Genomic DNA, 13,435 nt, shown 5'->3' with positions numbered 1-13,435 from the left:
AATCAAACCCAGAGCCTCTTGCATGCAAGGCAAGCGCTCTATCACTGAGCCACCTTCCCAGCTCTCATAAGCTATTCTTTTACCTCCCCATGAACATGAAGCGTTCCCTCCTCCACTCTTCAAGTATGAGCTCACCAGCCTCACCTCCTTCCTCCCTCCTCTCCTCATATGACCTCATCAACATCGCCTTAAATCCGCTCTTATACTCAGTGTCTTCACCTTAAAGCCACACTTTGCACGCCGGTTAGGCTCTGAATCCCTTGAGTGTTTTATATTCCTGATTCCTGACTCTCTTGTTGACATTACTTACAAGATTTACTTTGCAGAAATTAGTATTTAAGAAGTTTTTTTGTGTACTTTTAAATTTGCCATACTAGTTATCTTAGAGAGTCTATAGATAATTGACTTTGAACATTTAAAGTAACTTTTCTCTCCAGGCACTGGTGGCTTACACCTGTAATTGTAGCTACTCAGGAGGCCGAGATCTAAAGATCATGGTTCAAAGCCAGCCCAGGCAGGAAAGTCCGTAAGATTCATCTCCAGTTAACCACCAGAAAACCAATAGTGTTGCTATGGCCCAAAGTGGAAAGTGCTATCTTTGAGCACAAAACAAAAGCTCAGGGACAGCCCCCAGACCTTAGGTTCAAGTCCCACAACTGACCTCACTCCCCTCAAAAAAAAAAACAAAACTATTCTAAAACTAAACTTTGGCAAATACTCATTTCAGGTGCATGGTCGAGGCCTGGAATTTGCTGCGTCAACATTCTAACAGACTGAATGTAGAAGAATTACTAAAGCATGCGTATGAAATCTGTCAAGAAATGGGCTTAATGGAGGATTTGCTGAAATTACCATTCACAGACACTGAACAGGTAATCATTTAGTTGATGTAAACTTGGCAGAAATTCGGTAAGTTAATAGAGTATAAATCATTTTTTTGTTCTTCCTAGGAATGTTTAGTGAAGTTTTTACAGTCCAGTGCCAATGTTCAGAATCATGAATTTCTTCTAGTTCACCATTTGCAGCGTGCTAATTATATCCCTGCCTTGAAGCTAAACCAGACTCTGAAGATTAATCTTATGGTATGATTCAAGTTGTTGCAATATCTAATTCTTGCCATTTATGTTTGTGTGTTTAGTCTTGCATGCCCTCCTACTTCAGTTACAGCAAAGGAGAGGAATTTATGGAGAAAGGCAGTGGTAGGCTATGGTGCAAAGAGGGCAGTTAGATGGACTCGTAAGGTATTGGTGTTGGGACAGCTTGGAACCTTGTGACGTGGTGAGGCTGCGCAGATGCACCTCCCCCTACACACGGTTGGTTAGTGAGAGTGTGACCTGACACATGCTCCACACATGCATGCTTAGTAAATGACAACTACTTTAGTGTCGTTGGGAAAGATCTAGAGTTGGTGTTAGATTTGGAATATGTTGATGGGTAAAACAATCATATGTGTACAAAGACTTTGGTTTGTAGGCAAGAAGAAGACAGTTTTGGGTTTCCATAATTTAGAATGGTAAATATATAACTACAGTATCTCACATTTTGTACATTGAGTTTCTACCAATTATGATATATGTTTTAATAGAATGATCGCGATCCTCGTTTGAGAGAGAGATCAGTGGCTCGAAATTCTATATTAGATCAGTACGGGAAAATCCTTCCTAGAGTCCAGCGGAAATTAGCCATTGAGAGAGCTAAGCCTTACCATGTGTCAACATCATCAGTTTTTCGAGAAGGTAAGATATAATTGGAGAATGTCAAAAACTCTTGGGCTAGAAAAGATACTGAATAGATAGCTTTAATCATTGTCACCAGTCAATATGATGGACTTTCTGGAACTGTCACTGTCTTAAATACAGCTCACTTTTGCTCGCTCACATTCAGATTCACCACAGTCATGCTTTTTACTCGCTGCTGTATACTACAAGCTAGAGGGCTTTCTGGGCAGTTACTTACCATTGTTTACCAGTGTAGTTATAAAGCAGTGCTTTTGATTATTTCCATTGAACACTCTTGTCCAACATTTTAAAATTGTGTGAAATATTTTTTACCATCTCCTAAGTACCCAATTTTAATGATCATGTTTCAAATTATTTCTTTTATTAATAAGATTTACAAACAGGATCCTACTTGATAGTGATGAACTTAACTCTTACATTCTTCATTTTAGTTTCTAGACCTAAGCCATTGTCAACATTTCCAAAGAAAAGTGTAACAGGGACCGTGTTAACAAGATCTACTTTCATCAGTAATGTGTTATCTAAAATTGGAGAGGTGTGGGCAAGCCATGAACCTAGAAACAGCCCTTTGCTTCATAGCAGGTATGTTTCTCCTTTGCTTTCTGAAGATATGCCCTCGATATCTTATTGGACACCAGCATTGGTCAGCAGTCTATGCATTTAAGAATATTTTTTTTTTAATTTAAAAGCAACCTATATTTATTATTATTTGTAAATATTCTGAAATATACACAGTAAAAACATGAAAGCCCTTTCTTCTTTCTAAACTCCACATTTTTATCCATGTTGTATGGAATATATAAATCAAATGTATAATTTTTTATTTTTTTCAGTCCTAAAACAGAACAGGCATCTCCTGCAATATATTCCTTCCCTCATCCAGAGCTGCCTGAAGCATTTGTTGGAACACCAGTTTCAAAAACATCACAGAAAATTTCTAGGTGAGAGCTCATTAATTCAATTCCTAAGACATCATGTTGGACAGTTATTAAGTGTAATTTTGATAATTAACACTTTACAGATATTTCAAATTCTTGTTTGTTTGGTTTTGTTTTGTAGTCTTGGGACTTGAATGGGCATTATCCCTGAGCTGCTTTTGCTCAAGGCTAGCACTCTACCACTTCTGGCTTTTTCTCTTTATGTGGTACTGAGGAATTGAAACCAGGGCTTCATGCATGCTAGGCAAGCACTTTACCACTAAGCCACATTCTCAGCCTACATATTTAAAATTCTTAAGTGAAAGTTTTTAATCATTTATTATAATTTGTGCATGGGCATAGTATTTTTAGGAAATTTTATATCATGGTGCTGATACTGAACTTAAAGTTTCAATTGAATGATTTAAATAGTTTAGTGAAAAGAAGCAAGCCTCATTAAAACTATGAACAAAGTGAAATATTTCTTTATTGTTAGCTCATTCATTTACCTCTGAGGTTATTTTGAGGTTATTAATTAGCCTTGTTTGGATCGTGTTGAAGCTTTCTCCTTTGCGATAGTGCTACCAAAAAGTCTTAATAAAGTTTCACATTTCAGAGAAACTGTATTACAGAACATTGGAGGAACTGGAGGCATGGCTCAAATCCATGAGTTAAAAGGCCCAGCAAGGGTCCCTGAGTTCAACCCATAGGACTGACCCAACAAAAGAGGCCAAGTCGGGAACTGGTGGCTCAGACCTGTAATCCTGGCTACTCATGAGGCTGAGATCTGAGGGTTGTAGTCAAAGCCAGAGTGAGCAGGAAAGTCCATGAGAGCCAAAGGCCACGATTGACCAAAAAAAAGAAAAAGCCAGGTACCTGTGGCTCACACCTGTAATCCTAGCTACTCAGGAGGCTGAGATCTGAGGATCACGGTTCAAGGCCAGCCCAGGCAGGAAAGTCTATGAGACTATTATCTCTATAAACTACTAGAAGTGGCGCTGTAGCTCACGTGGTAGAGTGCTTGCTTGCCTTGAACTGAAGAGCTAAGGGACAGCACCTAAGCCCAGAGTTCAAGCCCCATTCAAGCCCCACGACCGACAAAAAAAAAAGAGGCCAGAAATATTTGTAGTTTTTACAGTTGACACATTTTCAAAGTTTGAAAGGATCGTCCATATTTTGGGTTAAATTTGGTTAGATCTTTAATTACTCTAATGAGAAGCTATTTTAAATGGAAGTTAATTTGGACATTCTAGTTTTTTGTTTTCACTTTTCCTTGGTCCCTTTTTACTTTTAACAGATTGAGCATCTGCTGGGGGGGCTGGGGGGGCCAACAAGACCCTTTTGAAAATCCTTGGTTAAAGGTCTCAGTATGATCGTCATTTCAAGCCAGAATTAACTTAGATGTGAGAGAACCAATCAAAACGTGAACATTTACCTTCTACAAAAATCATTGAGCTCCCTCCTTCTGTGCTTTCATACTGATTTGAATTACTTAGCAAATAAATATGGTATGAATAGCCTGTTCTTTCAAAAGAATAGACAATATCTGTAAAAATAGATGTACCTTTTACTTAGGTAAAAGGTGATTAAAGTAGTTGATGAGATTACAAGACCTTATATAGTACTGAACATTTTTTTTGGGGGGGGGGTCAGTTGTGGGGCCTGAACTCTGGGCCTGGGCGCTGTCCTTCAGCTCTTCAGCCCAAGGCTAATGCTCTACCACTTGAGCCACAGCACCACTTCCAGCTTTTTCTGCTTATATGGTGCTGAGGAATCAAACCCAAGGCCTCATTCATGCAAGGCAAGCGCTCTACCACTGAGCCACGTTCCCAACCTCTTACTTGGTTTTGAAAAGCAGTTATCCATAGTTACTTTAGACAAAAATAGAAATAGAATGAAGACCATTTAACAGCATACATATTTGGGAAAATTCAATATAAAAGTGATCCACTTGCATACAAGTACATAATTTAAATATACATTAGATAATAAAAGCATTGGCACAGAAGATAGAAAAAGAAATGTGTAGACTGTAACTCATAGCCAGAGCAGTAAGGTAAGAAAAGTTTAAAGGGGTTCACATAAGAAAGAAGTGGTCACATGAACTTAGAGACTAAGATCTGTGGATCCCAGTTCAAAGCCAGCCTGGGCAGGAAAGTCAGTGAGACTCTTACCTCAGATAACCACCAGAAAACCAGAAAGGCACTGTGGCTCAAATGGAAGAGTACTAACCTTGAACAAAAGAGCTCTGGGACAGCTCCATTTCCACCAGGAAATGGAAAGACTATATGTATGGATAGGTAGGATTAATATCATGAAAGTGACCATACTGCCAAAGCTGATCTAGAAATGATCCCCATCAAAAGCCTAAGACATTCTTCACTGAGAAAACAATTCAAAAATTCACATAGACTGACAAAAGACCTTGAATAGCCAATGCAATTTTATGCAAAATAAAAGCAAGGCTGGTGGTGTCATAACGCCAGACCTCAAGCTCTACTACAGAGCTATAATAACAAAAAGTTTAGTACCGGCACAAAAACAGGCCCAAAGATCAAATTGAACAGCATAGAAGACCCAGAAATAAAGCCAGATACTTAGTTTCACATCAGACATGAAACTTTGAAACTACTGTGAGATGGAGTAGGATAAAGCATCAGAAATCATAGGTATTGCCAAGAAAAGCGTCCCATGGGCATAGGAAGTAGGAGAGAATTGACAAATGGATTACATCAAAATGAAAGATTTCTGAACAAAGGACATAGTTACTATATAAAAGACAGCCAACAGACAGAGAGCTTTACCTAACGCATCTGACAAAGGCCCAATATCCAAAATATTTAAGGAACTCAAAGATTAATCGCCCCTAAAAGAAAACTAACCAATCAACACATTGGCAAAGGTGCTAAAAGGAGACTTTTCAGAAGAAGAATGGCAAATAGACACATGAGGAAATGTTCAACATCTTTTGGTCATAAGGGAAATGCAAATCAGAACAACACTGAGATTCTGTCTCACCCCAGTTACATTGACCAACAAATTGCTGGTGGGATGTGGCAAAAAAGTAACCCTATTGCATTGTTGGTAAAAATATAAACTAGGGCACGCACTCAGGAGATTTAGAGGTTTCTCAAAAAACTAAACCTAGCTTCCCTATGTTCCAGCCCTACTAGTCTTACAAGTCAGGATATGGTAAATGACACTCGCACATCCATGTTCATTGCTGCACTCTTCACAATAGTTATGGAAACAGCCCAGATGGCCTACAGTAGATGAGTGGATGCAAAAAATGTGGTACCTATCTATACACAATGGAACTTTACACCGCCATCAGAAAAAATAAGATTATGTCGTTTGCAGAAAAGGGGATTGACTAAGAGCAAATCATGCTAAATGAGGAAGCCAAGCTCAGAAAGATGTCTGAGAGATGAACAGTACATATATTGTCTCATACAACTGGACATGGTAACCTATACAGGCCTCTAGGCATTCACACACAGACAAGAAGGATACACTTAAGGGAGGAACCCAAAGGTATGAACTTCTCTGAACATTTAAAATACTGGGGCTGGGAAGGTGGCTCAGTGGTAGAGCGCTTGCCTTGCATACCTGAGGCCCTGGGATCGATTCCTCAGCACCACATAAGCAAAAAGAAAAAAGCCGGAAGTGGCTCTGTGGCTCAAGTGGTAGAGCGCTAGCCTTGAGCTGAAGAGCTGAGGGACAGCGCCCAGGCCAGAGTTCAGGCCCCATGACCGGACCCAAAAAATAAATAAATAAAATACTATTGAGACGAATTCAAGGATATGGCTGTGGAATGGGTATGTTGGTAGTGATGGTGATGTTTGGTTTTGCTTTTGTTTTCTTTGTTTTTGTCTTTTCAGGAGGGAAAGAGGAGAGTGAAGAAAGTTAGGTAGGAGGGTTAAACAAATATTCAAAAAGAACTGTACTCATTATCTCACTTAGGAAATGTTAACCTTTCTGTACAACACCTTAATAATACCTTTAAAAACAAAAAGCTGGGAGAGTGAGTGCACAGGCCTGGGTTCAAGCATCAAGACATGCACAAAATAGTAATTTCAAAAAAAAAAGGAAGTGCTTCCTTATAACCATTTCCCCCATTGGTGGTAGGTTGCACTTTTTTCCTCTCTCTCTCTCTCTTTCTCTCTCCCTCTCTCTCAGCCTCCTGAGTAGCCAGAATTACAGGTATGAACTAGCGCCTGGCTGGTAGGTTGTATTTTAAAGTGAGTGTGATTACCTCTGGCGACAAATCACCTGAACCTGAATGTGGAAGGAAAGGCAGCACAGCAGCACAAGTGTGCTGCACTTGTCCTAAGAGACGCTAATCTCTGTGGTCTTCGATGAAAATGCAACCACAGAATTTCACCTGGATGATTTACTTTCAAGTTTAAATGTTCTCTACAACTCCTAAAGGTTTTTTCATACTGAAATAACTTTAAACTCTTTAAAACTTAATTCTTGACATGAAATTTACACTAATGTACTTGTCTGAAGTTAGATTTTCATATGGTTATGACACTTAACAGTGACTATACAAATAAGAATAATGGGTTACTAAATTGTTGCCTCAGTAAGTTACCAGGAATTTTCCGTTTGTGTATTCTGCTTACAGATTGCTGGATTTGGTTGTTCAGCCTGTCCCCCAGCCTTCTCAGGGTTTGGAATTTATTCAGCAAAGTCCCACAAGATCTCCTTTATACCTGCTATCCAGCTCATTGCCATTGAGTTCAAAGCTAAAACGATCACATCAGAATACATCCAGATCTTCAGAATTACTTTTACTTGAAACTCCTCTTGTGGTTAAGGTTGGTATTACATATATATATATATAGCCTGCATAGCAAAGCCTAGCGAGTTCTTACTGTTCAAGTAGCCCAGAGAAATAAGCTGTTCTTAATTGATACTACTGAATAGTCACAGCTTAAAATAGTTTTTAATTTTTTTATAGTTGTCTACACAAAGTACCATATTTTTAAATCTCCTGTGTTTGGGGGGAGGGGTTACTGGAGTTTGAACTGAGAGGCCTATGCTTCTTAGGCAGGTGCACCACTGAGGAGCAATCCCGCTGGTTCTCTTTTGTGCTGGTTATTTTTGAAGTTGGGTCCCTGTCTGTTGGTAATACATACGTGGTATCACACAGATTGAGACTCCATGGGCATTTCTGCCTTGGCTGCTCTGGAACATTACAGATGCATCATTTATTACAAACACAGCAGTTAGTCTTAAACAGGGCATATACATCTCCTTAGGTCATGCTTACAGGTATCAAGGATCATCTTGTTTTGAAATATTGCTGTTTAATATTCTCTATAGCTATTTTCAAACAGAATGAAATTAGGGAATTATTTTATGCCTATGGTCAAAATAGTCTTTAAAAATTGCTAGGTGCTGGTGGCTCATGCCTGTAATCCTAGCTGCTTAGAAGGCTGAGATCTGAAGACTCCAATTAGTACCCAGCCTGGGAGGGGAGTTTGTGAGACTCTTTATCCTTTCTAAGCTAGCCTTTTGATTTTCCTAAAGTTAATGTAAGTTCTATTCATTATACTACATCATCTCCTTCACCTAATGATCAAAGATACTTATGTATATAGAACTACTTTTTTTTATTGTTGTTGTTGTTTTTTTGTTTTTTGTTTTGGTCTAGTCGTGGGGCCTGAACTCTGGGCCTGGACGCTGTCCCTCAGCTCTTCAGCTCAAGGCTAGCGCTCTACCACTTGAGCAACAACGCCACTTCCAGTTTTTTTCTTTTTTGCTGAGGAATCGAACCCAGGGCCTCATGCATGCAAGGCAAGCGCTCTACCACTGAGCCACCTTCCCAGCCCAGAACTACTTTTGTTATAGCTTTATGTTTCAAATGCTGTCATAGACTGTCTGTTCTTCCTCTCTATCTAAAATTAAAATTTCTACCTATATTTATGGTGATGACACTATATCACATCACCCAGTTTGTCCTTACATAAACACTTTTATAAAACTAATGATGGAATTCCATTTATTCTTTATCTTAGAAAGCAAAAACTTTAGCTATGTCAGTTACTTCTGGATTTGCTGAGTTTACTCCTCCGTCCATCCTAAGGTCTGGTCTGCGAACGACACCTTTAGCATCTCCATCTCTGTCACCAGGAAGGTCTCTGTCTCCACCTTTGCGACTTAAAGAAACTAGAATCTCATTCATGGAAGAAAGCATGAACACAAAATGGACTGCTGGAGTAAGTTTGGTATTAGGAAAAAAGAGCTAACAAAATGCATTTGCTCCTACGAGTCTTTATATAGTCTTGCAGATAGTCTTGAATTAGGAAACATTAGGGCACTGGCCAGGCCAAATCTACCAGCACACAAGTTAAAGGCAAGAAATTCAACTTCCTAGTTTTCAGTCCATGGGAGTTCATTTTGCTTTTTCCACTGTGATCTTGCTACTTGTTACTAATTGGTTTTATATTTAGTTGGATATGCCTTAGGAGATTTACTGTAAATTAATAGTAACCCAGTCACTTGGTAATTATTGATCATTTAGCCTATTCTATTTTAGTCTGAAATTAATGACATATTTGCCATTAACAATTGTTAGTCTTTAATTTTGTTATCTGAAGAGAATGAATTTTGAACAGTTAAAAGAGAATTTGAAGAAACTCAGAGCAGGAAAAATGTGGATGTGATTAGAACAAATAGCTTAAGATGACTCATTTTAATTTTTTTTCTGTAATCTTACCAGGCTTTCCATAAATGTGACTTTCCAGCAGAAACTGAATGGCTAAAGAGCAAAGATAAAAACACATCCTTTTCTCTGAATATCCCTGCAAAGGATGAGGAGGGAATGGATTCCGGATCACAGAGTACACCCTCACAAGGTGTGGAGAAACTGGATGTGAGCAAAGAAAACAGCAGTGTGTCAGCTAGATCTGACCAGACGACCCTAGAGTATCAGGATGCCCCATCACCCGGAGACCTGGACGATAGTGTGTTCATGTCCTCCAAGCCAGCCGACTCTTCCAGCGGACTGATTACTAATCAGACTGAGGACTGTGGTAAAGACGAGTCTGAATCAGAAGTGATTTCTTCAGATGTGGAGAAACAAATAGGTAAGAACTCATTCCCATTTACTCAGAACTGCCGTTGATATTCCTCAGAGTTCTAACTGAATCTTTTCCACCTTGTGCTTCTCTTTTGTCAGCCTTCTTGGGTGATGAGTACCTGCCACCAAGAGTAATATATGTGGAACATGTACCCTTGCAGTACTGTCAAATTTGAGGGGGAGGGTATTTTGAAACTAGAGGTAGAAAAAGGAACTGCTAGCATCCTGATCCTAAAGAAATAAATAGAAAAGAACAAAAAGTAGGAACATTGTCTTAAAAAGTAGTAGACTGAGTAGTCATAGAACATTTGGTGTAATAATCTTACTTGTGACTTGTGATTGGCAGGCACTGTGGAAGAGGAGGCAATTTCAGAATTACATAATTTAAGTCCCATTCAAGGAGTTGGAGCTTCTCTTGGTGTGTCATCAGTCCATGAAGGGTAAGTTTGTAGAGACAGATGCGGTGCTTTTTAAAGATTAGTAGAATATCCTAAACCTGTTGGAGCGTGCTTGCACTGCTCCACGCTGGTAATGATTGGTGCTAGAAGCTTGCTTGTATATTCAGTACATCTTTTTATAGCTCAGTAATTGCTATAAAACCTTACATTGACACTAGACATATGTCCGAGTACAGGGCCGGGTGTTGAGGGCAGGCTCTTTCAGTGTTCTTTGGTGGTGAGAGTACCACTCACAGCGTGGCGCTCTCCATGCTTTCTCCCTGTAGTAGCTCAAGGATCAACAGCCAAAAGGCTCCTTTCAGAGCAGAGCGGAACACTAGGAAGATGTCTCAGTGATAGTTTTGTTCCTCGCCATTTGGTTGATACTAGATTCACTACTGGAAATGTTATTCTTCCAAATAATTTCATCAACACTGTGCTAGATGATGTAGGCCAGTGCCAGTTATTTAAAGTGTTGGTCTCAGCAGTGATGCCTGCCTGCGAAGCTGGCCATCTGGAGGCTATAGGTAGGAAGATGGCAATCTTAGCTGTCCCAGGTCAGAAATGTAAGAACTTACTTGAAGAAAGACTTACAGCAAAACAAGGTTGGAGATGTGGCTCGAGGTAGGAGGTGGCGGTGCACAGTCCTAGCACTCAGACATCAGACAGCCAGAAGGTGTGAAATTGTAGGACAGTCCTGGCTATGTAGTGAGACCCCCAGCCCTAAAACACAACATAGTGGACCACATGGTTCCAGATCCTAGTTTCTTGCCTGATTTAAAATGAGCAGCAAACATCTTAGTATGATCCATCAGAAAGCTCCTTGTCCCAATTTCAAGACTGGATTTCTGCACTAAAACAAAACATGGTGGAACATAGTTTCAGTTCCCAGTTTGCTAAATTTAGGACAAATAGCAAATATAATAGTAGGATTAGGAAAATAATTTCACAGTCACAAAAGCTCCTTGCCTCATTTAAGACTAGAGCGCTGGTAGCTCATGCCTGTAATCCTAGCTAGTTTAGGAGGCTAAGATCTGAGGATAATGGTTTAAAGTCAGCCTAGGCAGGAAAGTCTGACTCTTATCTCCACTAAAACTACTAAAAAAAAAAATCAGTGGAGCAGCTCCACTGTGGTAGAGCAAGAAGCTCAGGGATAGCACCTAGGCCCTGAGTTTCAAGCCCCAAACCAGCACCAAAAAAAAAAAAAAAAGGTACATTTATATTTCAGCACTTTGACTGTTACTATTATAGATGATACCAAAATATCACAGGTCTACTTACCAAAATAAGTAGAGTTAGTAAAATTCACCCACATAAAATATAACTCAAGACACTAAATGGTTGAATGCTTTATGACAACTAATAAATTACCTCACAAACAACCCACAAAGTCCAGGGTCATGATAATCACCTCTCGTATATAAAATTCCTTCACCTAAGCATATACTGATTGGCTATGATGTGATTTGTTGTTAATTCTGCTATGGCCATGTATAAATAGGTATATATTTCAAATACTTTGAGTTTCCTACATAATATTGTTTGTGCTGGTTTTAAAAATCAACATCCTTCTTTGAGCTTTAGAGAAAGGCCAGCTCTGAATATGGCTGTTTACATAATCAACAACTTCTTATTGTGTTACTTAACACAGGTTTCAATAATCTCCCATTCTACATCATTTCTCATAGTCTTTATGGTTAGCATTAAACTGCTTAACTTGGTCCTGTTAAGATAGGGAATACTCCATACATAACAGATCTCTTAGAAAGAATATGGCCCTCTGATTATTAAACATTATCCTAAGTGTAGTTTATACTGATAGCATTTAGGTCTGTTTTTTTGTCATTACTTTAAAGACATGGAAGCCAGGCGCTGGTGGCTCACACCTGTAATCCTAGCTACTCAGGAAGCTGAGATCTGAGGATCACTGTTCAAAAAGCCAGCCTGGGCAGAAAGTCCTTGAGACTCTTATCTCCAATTAACCATCAGAAAACTGGAAGTGGTGCTGTGGCTCAAGGGGTAGAGCACTTGCCTTGAGCTGAAAAGCTCAGGGACAGCGCCCAGGCCCAGAGTTCAAGCCCCACGACCAACAAAAACAAAAAAAAAGGCATGGAGAAACAAGTACAGCATTATTTATTTATGAATTTTATAATATTCAAAATGAACTCTAATAAATGCTCACTTTTCTGAACCTTGGTTTTCATCAAAAACATAATAAGCATTGCGGCCAGCAGGGCTCAGACATGGGATCTTATTGTACACTGAGGGTTCTGTTTCTCTTTCTAAGGAAAATGCTTCCTTCAGTGTCCAAGATACCAGTTTTGAATGAAGGATTAATACCTGTTGAAACCTGCACCTCTACAGTTAGAGCAGACAGCAGTAAGTATGGTTTTGAATTCAGGATTACTTTAATATTTGGAGTAAAACTTTTTACTTGAGGAACAAAAGAACCTTTTATCTGGGGCTTCATTCCTTAATTTTCTTCTTTTTTTTTTTTTAGCACTAGTTCAGGGGCTTAAACTCTGCCTCCTGTCCCTGCTCGGTTTTTAAGCTCATAACTGGTGTTCTTCCACTTGACAATACCTCTGGATCTAGCTGTTAGTTTTTTTTTTTTTTTTTTTTTTTTTTCTGGTTAAGAGGAGATTACAGTTTCTTGGATTTGTCTACTCAGGCTGGCTCTGAACCATGATCCTCAGATCTCAGCCTCCAGAGTAGCTGGGGTTAAAGGTGTGTCACTGACACCTGGCTGGCATTTTGAAATTCTAACAGTGGGAATCTTAGAATGGATTTTTCAGGTTTTCCTTTGGAGCATGAAAGAAGAATAGAGAAAATTTCCAGTACATAGCTGTTTACTCAAGGATATTAAATGAGGAATTCACTTGGGTTTTTAACCAGTTAATTGCTTTTTGTTTAAGTGCTTCTTTTTAGACACCAGCTTTGTACTGAGATGAGAAGATATTTCCTAGGTGGGCTCAGAGTTGATTTAAGTTCCAGACATCTAGAATGTCTCTTCCTCACAAGCAGTCAGGTGTGGTAACTCACTTGATGCTCACAATTAATCTTTTATGTAGTTGTTTTCTGACTCTAGAAGAGCATGCTTCTACTGTTCAACCTTCCCGTCTATCATAAATGAGCCCACCTGGCTTTGCTCCAGGATTGCATGGATAAAAATGAATTAGGATGTGGGTCCATGCAAGCCTTCCCCTCGGAGGGTCACAGCAGTGCAGTGTATTCCTTTCTCAAGTCTATGTA

General features: G+C 39.3%; 1 protein-coding gene across 1 annotated transcript in view; it reads left to right on the top strand.

Moving 5' to 3' along the window:
- Positions 1-13,435, top strand: part of Ahctf1 (AT-hook containing transcription factor 1) — a 59,742-nt gene that overhangs the window by 34,389 nt on the left and 11,918 nt on the right. The window contains exons 22-31 of the mRNA XM_042701163.1: positions 728-872; positions 951-1,082; positions 1,586-1,736; positions 2,171-2,321; positions 2,573-2,680; positions 7,287-7,479; positions 8,683-8,883; positions 9,387-9,753; positions 10,093-10,186; positions 12,471-12,562. Of these exons, the coding sequence (XP_042557097.1) occupies positions 728-872; positions 951-1,082; positions 1,586-1,736; positions 2,171-2,321; positions 2,573-2,680; positions 7,287-7,479; positions 8,683-8,883; positions 9,387-9,753; positions 10,093-10,186; positions 12,471-12,562 (1,634 nt within the window). The remainder of the gene's footprint in view (positions 1-727; positions 873-950; positions 1,083-1,585; positions 1,737-2,170; positions 2,322-2,572; positions 2,681-7,286; positions 7,480-8,682; positions 8,884-9,386; positions 9,754-10,092; positions 10,187-12,470; positions 12,563-13,435) is intronic.

This window comes from Dipodomys spectabilis, unplaced genomic scaffold (assembly GCF_019054845.1).
Source record: "Dipodomys spectabilis isolate Male_0828 unplaced genomic scaffold, ASM1905484v1 ptg000288l, whole genome shotgun sequence".
NCBI lineage: Eukaryota > Metazoa > Chordata > Mammalia > Rodentia > Heteromyidae > Dipodomys > Dipodomys spectabilis.
This window is presented reverse-complemented; position numbering and strand designations above follow the sequence as displayed.